Here is a 19,801-nt window from a genome sequence, read left to right on the forward strand (position 1 = left end):
TCACACAAAAAGTGATCGTGATCAATGTTCACATCAATATTTGCTTTATTTCATATTTTTATCCCCTAGTGATTTTTTTTAGTGATAATATTTTATTGTAAAGTTGAATGCCTAAATTAGAAGATGTCATGGAAAGGAAATCATGGAATATTAAGTCCATATCTGGAAAGCTCACAGAGATATCCTTTATTCAATTAGTATGCACTAATAAAAAAGAGCGCATAAAAGAAAATGCTGTAGAGACATAATTTTTAGTAGGTCTGGAGAAACTGAAATTGTGTACAAGCAAATGTATGTATAATAAAATCACTGAACATTAAACTTCCCCATATCGTCAGACTTTTCAGCTACAATGTATATGTGTAGACTTTATAACAAACACAAAAATGATATGAACTATGCATATTATTTTGAAATCTGTTTTAGCTTACTGATCAGAATATCATGCATGTATCTTTACATTAATAGGTTTGCACTGTGCCACCTTAAATAACTGCATAACTTTCTTTGTATCAATGACTCATTGTTTATTTAATCTGTCCTCTATGTCTGGGCATTTGTTACTGACTTTGCAATATTGCAAATCATTTTGACCTCAATGCCTTCTATCTATCTATCTATCTATCTATCTATCTATCTATCTATCTATCTATCTATCATTATTTCCTTTACAAATTCCTTGCCCTTCTCTTTCTTATTTTTCCCTTTTCCTTTCTCTCTCCATCGTCTTACCTCTCTACCTCCCTCTTCTTATTCCCTCCCTTTTCCCTCTCCCTCTTTCTTTTTGTGTTGAACCCAGGGCTCTGTGCTTGCAAGGCAAGCACTGTTCTTAACTTGAACCACACACTTGATGTTTGGATTCAGGTTAGCCTCAAACTTCTGCTTCTGCCCGCGCTCCCCCTCCCCGCTCCCGCCACTAGTAGTTCAGGTTATAGGAATGCTCCAGCATACCCAGCCTTTCTTAAAAATCTCTAAGAGTTCAATTGCTCATTCATATCAAATATGAGTTTAAAAGCCCTGATGGCTGTTGTCAAATTATCTTTCTACCAAAAGCAGCCACCTGCCTCACAATCTGACCAATGTTTAACACTTTCATTTTGGGGATATTATTTTTCACACCCTTTCCTGATCTGTCAGGAAAGAATTGTTATTACTATATTATTATTTATTATTATTATTACTACAATTATACAATTACTCAGATTTCATTTGGGTTAATTGTACTAGTCATTTGTCTTATTTTTACATTTTTCTGTTTGGCACCTACAGGTGTCCTCCATGTTTTCTGACATACAGAATGTAATAGACATACGTATGTGTATGTATCTATATTTGTAATTATAGCTATATTCAGACTAGCAAACGCTTTTTTTCTTTATTCTTTTCTGTTAAACATTTTTATTTTATTGTAAAGATGCTGTATAGAGGGGTTCCAGTTACATGAGTAAGGCAATGAGTGCATTTCTTGTTGAGCATTGTTACCCCTTCCCTATTGTTCTCCCACTATCTCTTCCCTCCCCCACCTTTCTTACTTCTCTCCCGAGTTGTAAAGTTAATTTCCAATTTACTGTCTTATGGGCATCATTGTTGCAATGGGTCATCCTGTGTCCTTGTTTCAGTATTTTGTTATTCCTCTTTCCCTCCCCAAATTAGACAAATGTATATACAAGATGCAGAGTACCAAAATCAAGTACAGTAACAACAGGGGATATACCCTAGGGGGAAGAACATACAAAGGAGACAAAAAAAATCACACAGTTCATTTAAAACAACAACAAAGAAGGACCTCTTGTGTCCATATCTTGAGGTCCAATAGACTAGCAAACTCATTTTGGCTTTTGCCTCGGGTGTTAAGCTTCGGAGCCATCTATCCCATCTTATTTGGAAGATACTGGTTTTAATTTGCAGGAAGGAAATGCAGTTTTAAAGTTAACCCAGCGTTTCTCTAGAATATAGCTTATGAATAATGTTTCTGGAAAAATGTTGACAGTTAATCAGAAGATTCTGTGATTGAATAAGCTTAGGAAAAAGGATGTAAACAAAACCATCAGATTTCTATACTGCATCACTAACAGCAGTGGAGACTATTCATTGCAAAATAGTTGAAAGGGACAAAACACTGGGCACAACCCAAATAGAAATCCATGTCCTATCAAAAAGGACATTATAGAGCCCAGCATGGTGTTTCAATTCTATAATCCTAGATACTTGAGAGGTAAAATTTGGGTGGATCATGGTTCAAGGTCAGCCTAGGCAAAACCTTAGCCAAATTTGATTTCAAGCACTAAGCTGGCTTGGTGGTGCATGTGATCCTAGTTACCTAGTTAGGAGCCTAAGGCCAGAAGATCAATGTCAGGTGGGTTCCTGGCAAAAACACAAGACCCTATCTGAAAAGCAAAGCAAAAAGGGCTGGGAGTTGTGTGCTTCAAGTAGTAGGGTACCTGCTTACGAATTATAAGGCTGAGTTGAAACCCCAGTACTTCTCTCTAAAAAAGAAATACACTATGATATTTTTCCATACAAAGGAATGCCAGGAAGTTATAAAGAAAACAAATAAAAAGAAGACTTGCAATATACTGAAGGGAAAGGATAGTCAAAATAAAATCATAGGGGAAGGCAAGAATAGGATGTACTATATATTGTATTTTGGTTCAGAAACTTAAAATAGGAAGAGGGTTGTACTTCCTAACATATGAAGAAACTTTGGGAGCTCACCCCAAACTAAGAACCTTCTTTATGGAAAAGGTCTGGATGAGGGAGAGAAGGATTTTTCCAGTCTACCTTTTGTGTTTCCTGGTTTATAAGCAACAAAGTAGATTATCTGTAAAGATGAACTAAACATACTGTTTAGGAAGGGAGCTTCTGTAGGGGGTTCTAATTATTATTGCAGCTCTCCAAGTTAGAAGTTATGCGGTTATCTAAAAACTCATTTTAGTGAAGAGTCCCAAAGTATTCTGGTTTATCCAATTCAAAATAAAGTATGAGATGAATCTTGAGGATTTGACAAATCTTTAGCATGCACAGATATAAAATTTTATATCCATGGTTTCTAGTGTGGGTGGTAGAGGTGGTGTGTATGTGTCTGTGTAATTTTTTAGTCTCCAGTACCTGAAAAAGCAAGTTGTTTCTTATTTTCTTTCATTATTTTCATTATCTTTCATTATTTTTCATTATTATTTCTCCTTGGTCAATAGTCGATAGTTTCTTAAACTATTGGTTACCATTTATTCTTTCAAATAATGAACTTTATAAATCACCTAGACATATTCTTGGACATACTTTGAGAGTCTGAGAAGAACTGATCTCTTTATGGAGTTATTTAAAGATAAAAAGGAGACTGCTTTCTATAGACACTTCCATACTTTTTTGAGTCTTGCATCTTGTAAAATACACTGCTCATCTATTCCTTACATCAATCAGTAAAGCCTAGAATATCATGAGGCTTTTTTCTTTCATTTAAGTCCTGGCTGTTTTTAAATTATTCTAAATGCTCTTGTCTTGTTTTATTTTTGTTATAAGAGAGATCTATTTTGTCCAGGTTTATTGTTGATGCAAGTTACTTTTTTTTCTTTAACAGATATTGCATTAATATTATTTTGAACATTTGTTGAGATGAATTTGTGAGGTTTCTGCTTGGCCAATTAATTTGATGAAATACAATAATAGATTTCCTGATAATTTAATAATTTTATTTGCCAGACAAAGTCATGCTTAAAAAGGAAACATTGCTCTTCTAAGATGATGTTGGATTTTTTTGTGAATATTTTATCTGGGGTGTTTGTGTCCATGTTTGTGAATGAAATGGACCTGTAGGTTTGTGTTTAACAAATTCTTTTCTTTCTGTTTATATTTCAGGTATGCCAGACTATGTAGTAAGTGAATCAATTCCATATTGTTCCAAGAATTCTCCCCCTTCTCCTTTCCTTTCCTCTCCTCTCTTCTTCTTCCCTCCTCTCCCCTCCCTTTCTCTCTTCTCTCCTCTCTTCCCTTCCTCTTGCTTCCTCTCTCCTACCTTCCTCTCTCCCTTTCTTCTTTTTCCTTCCTTTCCTCCTTTCCCCCTTCCTCTAGTTCCCCTCCTTCCCTCCCTTATTCTTCTCTCACTCCCTTTTCTTGTTTTCCCTTTGTTTGTTCTAATTTCTTCCTAGCAGTCAAGATGCAGAGCTTATTTTTATGGCATGAACTTCCCCATAGTGTCAATGCACTCTTCATTCTTGGTTCAACTGCTTTTCATCAACAGTGGTGACAATGCTAGAAAGCCTGGGATATATTTTTAAATGCAGTGGATGTCAGGGAAGGAGATGAATTACAACAGCTACCATAAACAATCTCTCCTGAAAACACAAACATGCTCCTGCCTCTTAGCCAAGGCCTAGAGTAGCTTGGCAAAAGAATCTTCTCTTTTTCTTCCTCCCCCCCTCCCTCCCTCCCTCCCTCCCTCCCTCCCTCCCTCCCTCCCTCCCTTCCTTCCTTCCTTCTTTCCTTCCTTCCTTCCTTCCTTCCTTCCTTCCTTCCTTCTTTCCTTCCTTCCTTCCTTCCTTCTTTCTACTTCTTCCTTCTTCCCCTCCTCCTTTCCTTCTTCCCTCTTTCTCCACCCCTTCCTCCTCCTCCTTCTCTCTCTCTTAAATATTTGAATCAAGAAAGTAGACAATTTGAGAAGTAATTGTAATGATGCAAGCTATTTTCTATCATTTTCTTCTGCTTTTACTCTATCAGGGAGCTGATTTTCTATCATTATTATTATTAGTTATTATTATTATTATTGAAAGTAAAGAATATAAACATAAAGCTCTTAACTGGTTTCCTCTAATGGATCATAATGTCTCCAGGGGAAAGTGCTGTAAATGTTGGCAGGGGCTTGTTTTTATGTTCTTCCATCATAATTGATAACCTGCTGCAATTGTGGCGGGGTACTTATAATCAGAATTAATATATTCATCTTCATGTACCTTTCCCAGGTAATTAGAATCACAAATGCTACTGCTTTCTACAATAGCCTCCTTTCCCACTCCTGGTAGAAGGATAGGAAGGTCTCCTTCTTGCTAACCTTCTACTAGAATAGACCAGGATAGAAGTTTGTCAGACAATGACCTATGATCAACATTTTTAAATGACTCAGGGAAGCTAAAATGTCACAGGCTGCCCAAATCTCACTCTTTTGGATGTCATTCTCATCTTTCTTCCTCATTCCAGACTTTGTGGTAGTCCTTCTGATACAAGGTCCTCTTTTGGCTCATTCATCCCCATTATGTCCCCTTACCTTATGGCCACTGAGGTCTCACCCCCACTACAGTATCTGCAAGAGAGGCCTTAGCTTTCATTATCATTATTGTTGCTGTTGTTGTTGCCATTCCTGGGGCTTGAACTCAGGGCCTGGGCTTCTTTTGCTCAAGGCTAGCACTCTATACCACTTGAACCACAGCACCACTTGTGGTTTTTTCTGTTTATATGGTACTGAGGAATTGAATCTAGGGCTTCATGCATGCTAGGCAACCACTCTACCACTACCTTAGCTTTCATTAACATTGAAAGCTCCTGCACTTTTCTTAGTTTTATCAAGCCCAATTTTTTAAAAAAATCTCTCATCTTTCTTTCTCTGTGCTTTCCTTTATATTTTTATTATCTTCAGGTAGTTGTACAAAGAAATTGCCATTCCACAAAGCAGTTTATGAATACAATACATTTTGATCACTGTCACCCTTTCTCTGTGATTTTTGCTCTGGCAGAAAGAGTTACTTTGGGCCACATATGAAAGCATCTGCTATCATTTGTCAATCAAATCCTTTGTTATGGGGTTATGTAACCATTATAGAAGAGAAACTATGGCCAGGCTCCTAGGTTGCTAATTATGACAGGACTTGATTACAAATTAAGACGATATGATAGTAATGATAAGCCAAGTTTCTATTTTTGTGAATGCTATAACATTAGCATAATTTTCTGTTACTGAGCGTTGTAAACAGAGAATGGCAAAGGAAACAGGCCAGTCCTCCCAGGGATTTAGAGATGCAGCTAGAAGAAGCCTGTTTTCAAGTCTGGTGTTTTGACTATCCAACGAAGAGAAACCACTGGATTAACCCATTTTCAAAGGAGAGGATTCATTTACGACATGTATCCAGGCAGCACATACACATACACATTCACATCATGATATAGAAATACATTTAAGGATGTGGCAAATGAAATAAACAGATTGTGAAATGTACATGCAAATACCTAACAAAAAGTGAAAAGGATATCCAATCTCATTCCCAATAAGGGAAATATAAATTTTAACTATAATGAGATAACATTTTTTTCCCCATCAGATGAGTGAAATCAGAAAGCCAAGGCTATGGAGAAACTGGAACTCTCACACATTGCTGGTGGGAATACGCACTGGTACAATTTTGTTTGGAGGGAAGTTGTCAAAATTAAAGTGACTCACTTCAGAGATTTTATACTACAGCTATTCTCAACTACACACTCTCCTTCCTGTGGTTGAGAACCAAGGTCTTTGCACATTGGCCACTGATAGCTTTGCCATGCACTTACATATTTAAAAAAGGGCATTTCATTCTGTTTGCTCTAGAACTTTGTTTATAAGAGTCACCAATGTTATGTGAAACTAATTTTACTTTATTAATGATCAAGTATTCCATTATGTGCTGGCACTACAACACTATTCTACCGGGAATAGACTTATGAATTGTTTCTAGGGAATTAAGAATAATGATAGGAGCAGAACGTTAGATGGATTTGGCTTTGTATGTCTATTTGTTTGTTTGTTTGTTTTCCTAGCCTGGGTGCTGTCCCTGAGCTCTTTTGCTCAAGGCTAGTGCATCCCAGGTAGAGCCACAGCGCCACTTCAGTGTTCTGGTAGTTAATTGGAGATGAGTCTCATGGACTTTCCTGCCTAGGCTGGCTTTGAACAACAATCCTAAGATCTTCTCAGTAGCTAGGTTTATAGGCATGAGCCACCAGCATCCAGCTTCAGTGCTAGGTTTCCAATTTAGTGCTTCATACTTGTTAGGCAAGCCTTCTACCACTTGCAACACGTTCCCAGTTTTTTACTTTATTGTTTAAGATAACATAAGATCTCACAGTTTTTTCCCCCAGGCTGGCCTCAGGTCATGTTCATTCTACCTGAGCTTCCTAAGGATTTGGAATTTTATATACCTGAACTACCATGATTGGCTTATTGGCAGAGTTGGGGTCTTGCTAACTTTTTGCCTGGATTGGTTTCAAACAGATAATCCTAATCTCTGCTTCCTGAATTGCTGGGATTGTTGGTGTTCACTACCATGCCTGACTCCATGTATAAGAGTTACGATGTTAATTATCTCGGAGTAAAATTTCCAAGTTATAAGAATAGTTTTATTTTTTTTACTATAAAATATTTTCAATGTAGATTTAACAACTTATACTTCTAGCAGCCAACCAAAGTTCTTATTACTTCATATTTGTACCAAAAGTTCAAAATAATTAGTTTTAAGCAGTATGGAGGTTCCTCAAAAGACTCCACATAGAGCTCCCCAATGACCCAGCAATCCCACTTTTGGGCATTTACCCAAATGATCACAAACAAGGCCACACTAAAGCTACCAGCACAACTATGTTTATTGCAGCATTATTTACCATAGCTAAGATATGGAACCAACCCAGATGCCCCTCAGTAGATGAATGGATCAAGAAGATGTGGTATATATACACAATGGAATTCTATGCCTCCATCAGAAAGAATGACATTTCTCCATTTGTTAGGAAATGGAAAGGCTTGGAAAAAATTATATTAAGTGAAGTAAGCCAGGCCCAAAGAAACATAGGTCCCATGGTTTCCCTTATTTCCAATATCTAGTATAGGTATGAGTCAAGCGGAAAAAGTCAGAGAATGTGATGTTAGGAAAACGAACCCTCAAATATGTATTTTAATGTTTTTGTTTCTTTCATGCATGTGTTTCTAACGCATTTATAAGATTATTTCTTTGTTGCTTTGTATGTCCCTCCCCCACAGTGTAACCCCCGCTTTCACTATATTTGATGTCAGTATAACATGTGGAGGAGACGGGGACAAACAAGTCGTTTAAGGATTCAGGTGGACCTGTTGCAACAATGAGAAGTACAAAATGTCATGTCAAAACCAGCTTTACAATGTCGGTGTGGGGGGGGGGAGGGGGGGTATGATTGGGTGGGGGGGAGGGGGGAGGCTGGGAAGGGAGGTGAAGGGTAAACAAAGGAGGAGGCTGCAATGCTTGGTAAGAAATGTATGCATTAATCCTGCCCATGTAATTGTAACCCCTCTGTACAGTATGTTCTCAAATAAAATAAAATAAAATTTAAAAACAAACAAACAAACAAAAAACAAAATAATTAGTTTTTTCAGGTGTGTGTGTGTGTGTGTGTGTGTGTGTGTGTGTTACTGAGGATTAATCCCGGGGCCTGTGCTTGGGTAAGTGTTCTACCACTTGAGCCACACTCTAGCCCCCTTCTGATTTGTATTTGTTTATGACATAGGATCTTATTAATTTTGCCAGGGTTGGCCTAAAACCATGCTCTTCCAGCTTCTGTCTTCTGAGTCACTGGAATTATAGGCATGCATCACCATGCCTAACCTCAGACTTCTTAATGTGTGTATTCTGATGGAGTATGGTATGTTATCATTATAGTTTTAATTTTCATTTTGCTGGTGATAAATTAATCTTCATAGATTTATTATCCATTTAGATTTTTTTGTCAAGTGCATGCTCAAAACTTTTGGGCATTCTTTTGTTAAAGTGCTCACCCCCGCTCCTCCTTTTTTCTTTTTTAAAGATTTGCCTGTCTTTAACAGTGCTTTATTTAATCTGTGTATTAATAAAGGATCTGAATGAAAAATGATTAGGGTTTGAGGCTTACCACATAGCCAGAAGGCATTTTCAGCAATCTACATTTTTTTTTTTTTTTGCAAAATGCCTTTATGTAATTAGTTGGCAGAAATGATCTATCAGACAAATTGAGCCTAAGTCTCTGCCCAGACCATTATCTCCAGTCATCTGTCAGTGGACCCTATTAACAAATGATGTTAATAATGGTGGTTAACATTAACCAGATCTTTCCATAGGTGCCATACTAGGTCACTGGGTTGAACACATCATGTGAGTTTCTTCTTTTCCTCCTCCTCCTCCTCTCCCTCCTCCTCCTCCTCCTCCCTCCTCCTCCTCCTCCTCCTCCTCCCTCCTCCTCTTCTTTTGGAGGCTGGTGGTGGGGCTTGAAGTCAGGGCCTAGGTTCTGTCTCTTATTTCTTTTTCTTTTTGGTTGGTCATGGGGCTTGAACTCTGGTCCTGGGTGCTGTCCCTCAGTTCTTCAGCTCAAGGCTAGTGCTCTACCACTTTGCGCCACAGCACCAATTGCAGTTTTCCTAGTGGCTAATTGGAGACAAGAGTCTCATAGTCTTTCCTGCCCAGGCTGGCTTCGAACCTTGATCCTCAGATCTCAGCCTCCTGTGTAGCTAGGATTACAGGCGTGAGCCATGGGTACCTGGCAAACTGTACCTTATTTCTTTGCTCAAGTCTGGTGCTTTACCACTTGAGCCACATCTGGCTTTTGGGTAGTTAGAGACAAGAATCATTCTGCATGGAAAGTACTATTAGGCTTAAAGATTTAAATGATGTGAGCATTATAAATCAGCTAGTGAGTGATGGTGCTGAGAGTGAGATATCATCCAGTTCCAGAGCCCACATTTTGATCTGAATTACTATACTGCTTCAAAACAAAGTTTCCATCTGGCTTCAAATTGGGGCTTATTGTGTACTATGGAAATGATTCTAAAAGAAAGGAAAATAATTAAGGACTTAGTTTAGACATTAAATTCCCCCTAGAATAGCATATTGTGTTATGAAGAATTCTGACAGAAAGAAAATGAGGTTGAATAAAGAAAGCTCTATTGAATCTTGGAATTATATTTGTATCCCAGTCAAAGCAATTTGTAACTGACAAGTTTGGGATCTTTGGACTTAATATCCTATTAATAAACATATTGAACATCTTGAATAGGTAAAATCAACTGCTCATAAGCTGGACTCAGTTTTTAGGTTAGGATGATAAAATAAACAAGGATGGCAAATCTATCCGTGCCACCGATGTTGCTTCTCAACTCTCAAAGCAAGGAACTGGGACAATACAATGGATTGTGTTGAGTCTCAAAGGGATTTGCTAGTCATTAATAAACACAAAACACAAAAAATGTTGAAATGCAAGACTCTAAACATCACTGCTTCTGGGCAAAAAGACTCTTCTCAAACAATAACAACAAAAACAGTCTCCACCCCAAAAAAGCACAAAGTACAGATCTAGGGGGGGAAAAACATCTGTTTCCAAGTTAACCTTAGAATTTGTGGTTTGATGAAAGAATTATGAGTATTTTGAAATGAAGTTGGTAGCACACAGATGAAACTTGGAAACGATCATAAGAACTAAGTACACAGTTGCAACTTGTGCTGTCAATAGAATTTATATCAGATTTAATTCACAGGTGTCTTTCTCACCACCCCCAACCCCACCCCGACCTTGGGGGGGAACCTTCTGGCTGGATCATGTTCACAGATCCAATCTGGCTTGTAGAGTTGTGTTCTTTCTCCCTCTGAGACCTTGCCCAGGCTTGTAGTTTCATTGGAAAGAACAATTTTCAATTTTCAATGTTTCCTTCTAGACTAAGCATTATTTCCCCCACTGCTTGATCGATGAAATCCCACTGTCTGTGTCTGGAAGGCAATGTCTGAGCTTTATGTATTGCTTCCTGGCAGGCCACACATTTCCATGCTCCATGGAACAGATGCACCCGTGTAACTCTGTGTGCCACTGGCTCTGGAACCTCCCATCTTGGGGTATGACAGAGATTGTGCTTCATTTTAGCCGTTAGAAATGTAAAGGCCATGCAATTATACTACTATCCAGTGAATTTGGTTCGTAACTCTTGTATGGCATTTAATAGCTCACTAGGTGAGAATACTTTATCTCATTTACTCTGCCCAACTATTGTTTATGGGAAATGGTGCTTTCTGTTCTTCCATTTAATAATGAGGAGGGGCTGTGACCCTTGCCTATGATCATATAGCGAGGAGCAATCTCATCATTAAAACCCAGGTCTTCTGATTCTAAACCAGTATTGTTTTATGATTCAGATAACAAACCCAAGATTGGAGAATTACAGAGGGCTTTCAGAAAGAGCCATTTTCATCCATGTGCTGTCAGTCTAGAAAGCTAGTGGTTATATAAATGTCACATCGCTGCTCATTTGAGCAGAGCAAAACAAAAAAGAAACCATTTCATTGCTGCCTCTAGGATAAGAAATATTAGAGAAAATTGCCAACATACTTTGCAAAACCCTAAACGTGACCAACCCTCCCTGTGTGAGAGAAGCAGGACTGTCCTGTAATTCCTCTGTAACCATAAAGGTGCTGGGCTTTACCTTCCCAGACATCTCACTGTGTGTTGCCTTTCTTCTCCAACAATCAAATTCTGGAAAGGAGGTGTTTTTGTTAGTTCTTCCACAGACAGAGAAATCGGGATAAAAGATTTGAGTACACCTATCCTATTTGGGAGGAGAAAGAAGCACTGTAGGGTATGGGGCTACAGTACAGGTAAGGAATGGTGGCCAGTGAAGTGTGATGTTCTGGAACCAGCTAGCACTGGGGCACCTAGAGCCTTTAATCTCATGTAGAAACTCTGGACACAGTGTTAAATCCAATCCTCAGAGACTTGGTCTGTGAGAGGGATGGAACCAGAGTCTATGCCAACTCCCATTAGCCACTGTTGAGAGATTCTGGAGGGTGGCGGAGGCGGAAACCCTATCTCCCAGTGTGCTGTGCTGGAGGGGAAAGTGGCAACAGATAACTTAGGAAAAACAAGTTCCTAGACAAAGAAGTATAGATACTGAAAGGGAAAACATCTCAGAAAAAAGCTTAAGGGGCACTTGGGGTGCCTAAAGAGCTTTCTGTAACAGAACCCAGCTCTTGTATTGTTTTGAGATTCTCTTTTGAGAGCCCAGAACAGCATTTGGGATACGATAATCCCCTGACAACTTCTTACAGAGGTATACATTACATCTTAACGGACAAAAGAAGATAGGAAGAAAGAAGCAACAAGGAAGGACACAGGAGTTCCTCTGTACCAGAGCAATTCCAGAGCAGGTTCAAGTCTCTACTCACACTTTCTCATAAATCTTGTCAGGATGCTCTGGCCACTCAATCATGCATACCACTCTGCTGGGCATGGTCTCCGTGGTGGAGTAGTAGCCCTGCGGGAAGGCCAGCAGGAGGGCCAGAGCCCAGATGACACATATGACCACCTTGGTGGCCGTGGCTGACAGCCGAGGCTGAAGAGGATGAATGATGGCCATGTACCTGGAATGAGAAGAAAAGACACAGTTAACCCACATCCATAATTTTGATTTTGCAGTCAGTGAAAACTTCCAGAAATGATATTATTTTTATTAGTTTATTTTTAAAAGAGTGTGTGTGTGTGTGTGTGTGTGTGTGTGTACTGGAGCTTGAACTCAGAGCCTGGGTGTTGTCTTTTTTTGCTCAAAGCTGGTATCCTATCACTCGAGCCCCAGCTACACTTTTGGATTTTTGGAGATAAGAATATCTGGGCTGGGAAGGTGGCTCAGTGGTAGAGCACTTGCCTTGCATGCATGAGGCCCTGAGTTTGATTCCTCAGTTCCACATAAGCAAAAAGAAAAAAGCCGGAAGTGGTGCTGTGGCTCAAGTGGTAGAGTGCTAGCTTTGAGCTGAAGAGCTGAGGGACAGTGCCCAGGCCCAGTGTTCAGGCCCCACGACCGGACCAAAAAAAAAAAAAAAAAGAATGTCACGAATTTTCTTGTCCAGGCTGGCTTTGGACTGTGATCCTCAAACCTTAGTCTCTTCAGTAGCTAGGATTACAGGAGGAAGCCACTGACAACTATAGTCTATGGTCTATTTTTAAGCTCTCTGACTTATGAAATCCATTAAAAAAAAAACTCCAACTGTACATTTTAAAATATTTGAAGACCCATCTAGCAACATTCTAGGCGACATTCGTATCACTTAAATCCTAACATTAGGGACATGATAATCAAGTACAGGTCAAAGGATTATGGAAAACTTGGAAAAATAAGAATGATGTTGCAAATTTATGTAATATATAGACTCTTTTATCTCTTTTGGAGTAAGAGACAATGGTGGTCTATATATACTTCTGAGCTAGGTGCCCTGGCTCACATCTGTAATCCTAGCTACTTAGGAAGTTGAGATCTAGGAATCAAATTTGGCCAGGACAAAAAGTTCCTGAGATTCCATTTCAACCAATAAAAGGTTGGATGTGGTAGTGCACACATGTCATCAAAAGTACAGCAGGAAGCATAAATAAGAGGATCACTGTCCAGGCTAGCCTAGGCAAAAAGTGAGACTCTTCTCAAAAATAACCAATGCAAAAAGGGCTAGAGACATGGCTCAAGGGTAGGGTGCTTTTCTAACAAGCAGGAGGCCCTGAATTTCAAGCCAAATACCCACAAGGAAAAAGAAAAAGTCATACATTGCAAAAAGAGGGTTCAGTCAATGACAGATTGCGTATATGAATGTGGTACCATAAAATGATATTGCCTAATGGTTTCAGAGCTGTCTTAATTTCTATGAATATGCTCTATGAGGCTTGCACAGTGACGGAATTGTTTTTTTTTTGTTTTGTTTTTTTTTTAATTTAATTTTATTTGTGAACATACTGTACAGAGGAGTTACAGTTACATGGGCAGGATAATGCGTACATTTCTTACCAAGCATTGCAGCCTCCTCCTTTGTTTACCCTTCACATCCCTTCCCAGCCTCCCCCCTCTCCCCCTAATCCCAATTCTTCTCCTTCCCACCCCCCCCCCCCAAACCAACGTTGTAAAGCTCGTTTTGGACATGACAACTTGTACTTCTCATTGTTGCAACAGGTCCACCTGTATCCTTAAACAACTGGTTTTTCCCCATCTCCTCCACAAGTTATACTGACATCAAATATAGTGAAAGCAGGGGTTATACTGTGGAGGAGGGACATACAAAGCAACAAAGAGATAATCTTATAAATGTGTTAGAAACACATGCATGAAAGAAAAAAAACATTAAAATACACATCTAAGGGTTCATTTTCCTGACATCACATTATCTGACCTTTTCCGCTTGACTCATACATATACTAGATATTACAAATAAGGGAAACCATGGGACCTACGTTTCTTTGGGCCTGGCTTACTTCACTTAATATAATTTTTTCCAAGTTTTTCCATTTCCTAACAAATGGGGCAATGTCATTCTTTCTGATGGAAGCATAGAATTCCATTGTGTATATATACCACATTTTCTTGATCCATTCATCTACTGAGGGGCATCTGGGTTGGTTCCATATCTTAGCTATGGTAAATAATGCTGCAATAAACATAGTTGTGCTGGTAGCTTTAGTGTGGTCTTGTTTGTAAACATTAGGGTAAATGCCCAAAAGTGGGATTGCTGGGTCATAGGGGAGCTCTATGTGAAGTCTTTTGAGGAACCTCCATACTGCTTTCCAAAGTGGTTGAACAAGTTTACATTCCCACCAACAATGAAGTAAGGTTCCTTTCTGTCCACATCCCCTCCAGCATCTGTTGTTAGAGTTCTTGATTTTTGCCGTTCTAACTGGAGTGAGGTGATATCTCAATGTTGTTTTGATTTGCATTTCTTTTATGGCTAGGGATGTTGAACATTTCTTCATGTGTCTATTGGCCATCCTTCTTTCTTCTTCAGAGAAGCTTCTCTTTAAGTCTTTTGCCCACTTACTTATTGGGCAGTTGTTTCTTTGAGGATTTGTTGTTGGGTGGTTTAATTTTTTGAGTTCCAAGTATATTTTAGATATGAGACCCTTGTCCGTTGTATGGCTAGTAAAGATCTTCTCCCAGTCCGTGGGCTTTCTATTGATCTTGCTAGCTATGTCATTTGCCCTGCAGAAGCTCTGCAACCTTATACAATCCCATTTGTCCAACCTTTCTTTGATTTGTTGTGTTTCCGGGTCTCTATTCAGAAAATTTCGGCCTGAGCCGAGGAGACCCAGGGTTTCTCCTATTCCATCCTGTAATGTTTTCAGAGTGTCTGCTTTGAGTTCAAGGTCTTTGATCCATTTGGAGTTGATTCTGGTGCAGGGTGATATATAAGGATCTAGGTTTAGTTTTCTACATGTAGTTAACCAGTTTTGCCAGCACCATTTACTGAAGAGGCTGTCTAGTGACGGAATTGTTTAATGCATTTTCCACAACATGTCTCTACTGTTAAGTGGCACATGACTGCAGGCGTTTTAAAAGTCTTCATGTAGTATTATCAATACATACTAACCTATTATCAGCCATATAATCTGGGGGGATATGAATGTGCATGAGACAGAAATCAGTGGCCCAAAGGCAGCAACCCCTATAGTTCCTGGAGAAATCTCTCATCTCCTAGAGCATCTTGGATGAATATGAGGCACTTGGCCTTCATGAAGAGAAAGTCTCCCTGCATGCAAAAGCAGATGCAGTAGATGGTGTGAAAAGCTAGAGGCAGTATGGATGCAGCCTGGCTGCAAGAAGTGGGAAACACAGTGAATACATCTTTGAGATCTTTGGTGCCATTCCTACCATACCTCACACCTAGGGTTTGCACTAAACAGTGTTGTCTGAGGGAGCAATATCCCATTTGCCTTTGTGTATCGTCTCTGAGATGTGGCAGGGATGTGAACAATAATAGATATCGCAATCAGCATTTCTTATCACTTATAAGCAAATCAGTTCTGCCTCTTCCTTTGCCCAAGCATTTCCCTATGGATATTTTTCTTACAAAGTTTATGGGTTCATCTCTTAAAATATGCATTTTTTTTCAGAGTAGGGATGATCTTTTTACAGCCTTTGGGATTTAAATATTATCTGACAACACCTCCGAATCACACTTTTGAGTCTCTGACATGCAGGTATTTCTGGCATCTGTGGGACAGAATTGTCAACAGAAGCTTCGCAAATGTGCAAATAGCAGCAGAGTTGTCAGCTGGCTCTACAGAATTCCATAGAACTCTTTTTACTGAGGCCTTTAGACTCCTAGGATCTCCAGGTGAGGACTACGGCCAGGGATACAAGTAAAACTATTTCATTCAGTATGTGCTCAACAAATTCTTACCCAGCACCTGCTACATGCAGAGCATGGCTGTTCCCTTCTGGCCAATAAGCACCTAATTTCTCCAGGAAAGCAAGATGCTTCAATAACCAGCTACAGAATGTGACAGCAGGCTAAGTGACCTCAAGGGATAATCTGATCAATACCACAGAGCCTTAGGGAAGCTGCAGAGATAATCAAGCCTTGAACTGGCAGGTGGTCTATTGGAGAGGTTTAAAGAGGTGTGCTCAGCTGGATTTGGTGCAAACCTGCTGAGCATCCTGTTCTAAGAGCAGGAAGCATTTGAAGCCTTCTCTCTCTCTGTATTAGAATCATATCTGACTTCCTGGGAAGCTTGATAGCTTTGTTTTGACAAATGATTGAAATCTGAGAGTAGATTTCTGTGCATTTTTGTGCTGGGGCCTGGGCTTTCCTTCTTTGAGCTGTAAAAGCAATGATATTGACAGTGTAGGGAGGATGGATGTTAGGGGGATGCTACAGGTCTCCCTCTCAGAGCACGCTCAGAGCCAGTGCCTTCTTGTCAGTGGATGTGTATTATTAAAATCAGGACAGATTAGAATTAGGAAGACACTTGGAGGAGTTCCAGGGATTCATAACAAATGTAAATTTTTTTCTTGTGGGGTGTGTGTGTGTGTGTGTGTGTGTGTGTGTGTGTGTGTGTGTGTGTGTGTGTGTGTGTGTGTGTGTGTGCTGGTACTTAGGCTTGAACTCAGGGCCGCCTGGGTGCTGTCCCTTAACTTTTTTGCTTAAGGCTAGTGCTCTGCCACTTGAGCCCCAACTCCACTTTTTGGCTTTCTGCTGGTTAATTGGGGATAAGACACACTTCTTGCATGGGCTGGCTTTGAACCACAATTCTTAGAGTTGACCCTTCGGAGAGGTAGGTAATGTGCATGAGCCATCAATGCCTGGTAACCAAGAATAAATCTGAGGATCACAGTTCAAAGCCAGCCCAGGCAGGAAAGTCCATGAGATTCATTTCCTATTAACCATAAGAAAACCAGAAGTGCTGTGGCTCAAAGTAGTAGAGTAGTAGAGCAGTAACCTTGAGCAAAGAGTTCAGAGACAGGGCCGAGCCCTATAACCAACAACAACAAAAAAGGGCGAAGATAACTTAAGTGGCTTTCAATCAAGCATTGCTTGACTTCTTTAGCTCATTCTGATGAGCCTCTGCTACCATTAAAAGAACCTAAGTACAAAACAGACTCCCTGATCTTCCATGACTGTCTTGAAAAGAGCCCTGAGAGGTCTTGATTTTTTTCCTGGACACTGTGTTGTCCCCCTTGTCCATAGACAGTGATGGGACCTTGCTTTCTTAGTCATGGGATGGTGATGAGGGACGGGAACCCTAGCATCTACACCAGTGAATATAGACTCAAGCAACCATCATCTTTCCACTCTGATGAAGGGTTGAACTTGCAAGGCTATGGCCATCATCTGAGTGTTTGCATTAAAACTGTAGGATTACTTAACAGATCATTTCCCAAAGGCAAGATTTTTTTTGTCCCCTCCCCCAAAAGCAAGATAAGCAACCATGAAGATGTCTTAAATTACTTTCAGTCTCCAACTCCACCCAGGTGTCTCTCCTCACTGAGCAATCTCAAACAGTGAAAGAGGAAGAGACACAGGGGAGACTGTGGCAATTACATTGTCCTCTTTTCATATTATCTCCAATGCAAGATTTTAATTTGTTTCTAACTCAGGATAAATGCTTGATCTTAAATAAATGAATCATAATACTCATACGCCATATACCAAATTGGCGCTACACCATATAGAAGCTAGCGTGTGTGCTTCAGGGGGATGGCATCAGAACGTTGGTGCCATAGATCCAAATTGATGGCAGAAAGCCATACTTTATCTTTATTGCAAAAATTGCAGTGTGAGATCCCTTTTCAGTTAACTCTGATGTTCCTGAGTGTGGGAGCTATTTTATTGACAGATAAAACTACAGCCCAGTTAAAGCCAGAGACAGTAAAAAAGATTGGCTTTTAAAAAATGTGGATATTTTAATTTGTTCAAAACAGAATCATTTATAAATCTCCCCTTTTCAAAGCAGTCTGCCTTTCTTCTTTTTCTTGTATTTCTTAATTCTGTGACTTGTGTAATGTGCTTCTTTCTTATTTATTCAAAAAGCTATGTCATTTGGATAATTTGTCCATAGATGGATGAGTATTTTCTTTCCTACTCATTCCTAGTTTGCATCCCATTAACATACATTTGTATGTTTATTATGATCCACCCTGAATAATTTCTTCTTATTTGATTATAAGATATCACTGAACAAGTGCTGCAAGCCTTGGGAAAATACATTTAATAAATATTTATTGATTGCGTGGTGCTCATGAGACTCTAAGGCAGTCAATGAAACATCTTTCTGGCTTACGCATTAATCAGTCTGCCAGAGTCAGGGGTACAGAGGCTGTGGGGGATGTGGATTTTGTTCTCCACTTCAGGTTATTTCCAATTCGCAGGGAGCCATCAGCTCTGATTTGAATTGTATATGGGCCCCACCCACCCAGTTGAAATCTAAGGGATCATCTTCTTCTTACATATTCTACCTTATAAAAAGAGCTCTCACTCTGTGTTCCCTCAGTATGGCAAAGTCTATGCTGTGTATGTGTTTTCATAATTTCTACTCTAGCCCTAAATCACTAGGCAGAGAAATTGTCCTTCCTTAGTAAGGAGGTTTGTCCTGTGAGCTCCTTCATCCATAATTCTCTCCCCCCAAATTCTAGTCCCCATCTTTCCTGATCTCTCCTCATTTGTTTTAGAAATGGCACAAATTTCCTTTAAGGGACCTATATCATCCTGAGTTTAAATGACCAGGGTGATTACAATTGACAATATGACTAGATCAAGGGTTAGCAAACTTCTGTGAAGTTCAGACAGTAAGTATTTTAACTTCCAAGGAGCATATACTTTCAATCATAACTACTCAATTCTTTTTTTTTTTTTTGTCAGTCATGAGGCTTGAATTCTGGGCTTGGGTGCTGTCCTTGTGCTCTTCAGCCCAAGGCTAGCGCTCTACTCTTGAGCCACAGTACGACTTCCAGTTTTCCAATGGTTTATTGGAGATAAGAGTCTTGGGGAGTTTCCTGCTCAGGCTGGCTTTGAACGCTATTCTCAGATCTCAGCCTCCTGAGTAGCTAGGATTACAGGCTTGAGCCACCAGTGCCTGAATCAACTTTACTTTCGTAGTGTCAAAGTAGCCATAGACGTTAAGGAAACGATACGATATGATTGTGTACCACTAAAATTTTATTTACAAAAACAGGTAGTGGGCTAGATTTGCTGCCCTCTGGGCTGTTTAGGTGAGTGAAGAGTAGGAGTAATTAGAACCATAGAAGAATATAATGTCATCTCCAGGAACATTCTTCACCTTCAGTGGCCTGAAGACACCAAAACCGAAGCTCATTGGGTAGATAAAGTTATAGCCCACCAACAGTCAGGAAGGTGGTTACCTATAATTTGGTGTCCTATCTGAGCACAGTCTGTCGGTATAGGACTCCCTCCCTCCCTCCCTCCCTCCCTCCCTCCCTCCCTCCCTTCCTCCCTCCCTTCCTTCCTCCCTCCTTCTCTTCCCTTCCTTCCTTTCTTCCTTCCCTCCTTTTCTCTTCCCTTCCTTCCTTCCTTCCTTCCTTCCTTCCTTCCTTCCTTCC

At 39.8% G+C, this 19,801-nt stretch overlaps 1 protein-coding gene across 1 annotated transcript in view; it reads right to left on the minus strand.

Moving 5' to 3' along the window:
• Tacr1 (tachykinin receptor 1) overlaps positions 1 to 19,801 on the minus strand; it is a 139,519-nt gene that overhangs the window by 47,960 nt on the left and 71,758 nt on the right. The window contains exon 2 of the mRNA XM_042699765.1: positions 12,162 to 12,356. Coding sequence (XP_042555699.1) covers positions 12,162 to 12,356 — 195 coding nt within the window. The remainder of the gene's footprint in view (positions 1 to 12,161; positions 12,357 to 19,801) is intronic.

Source organism: Dipodomys spectabilis, unplaced genomic scaffold (assembly GCF_019054845.1).
Source record: "Dipodomys spectabilis isolate Male_0828 unplaced genomic scaffold, ASM1905484v1 ptg000262l, whole genome shotgun sequence".
NCBI lineage: Eukaryota > Metazoa > Chordata > Mammalia > Rodentia > Heteromyidae > Dipodomys > Dipodomys spectabilis.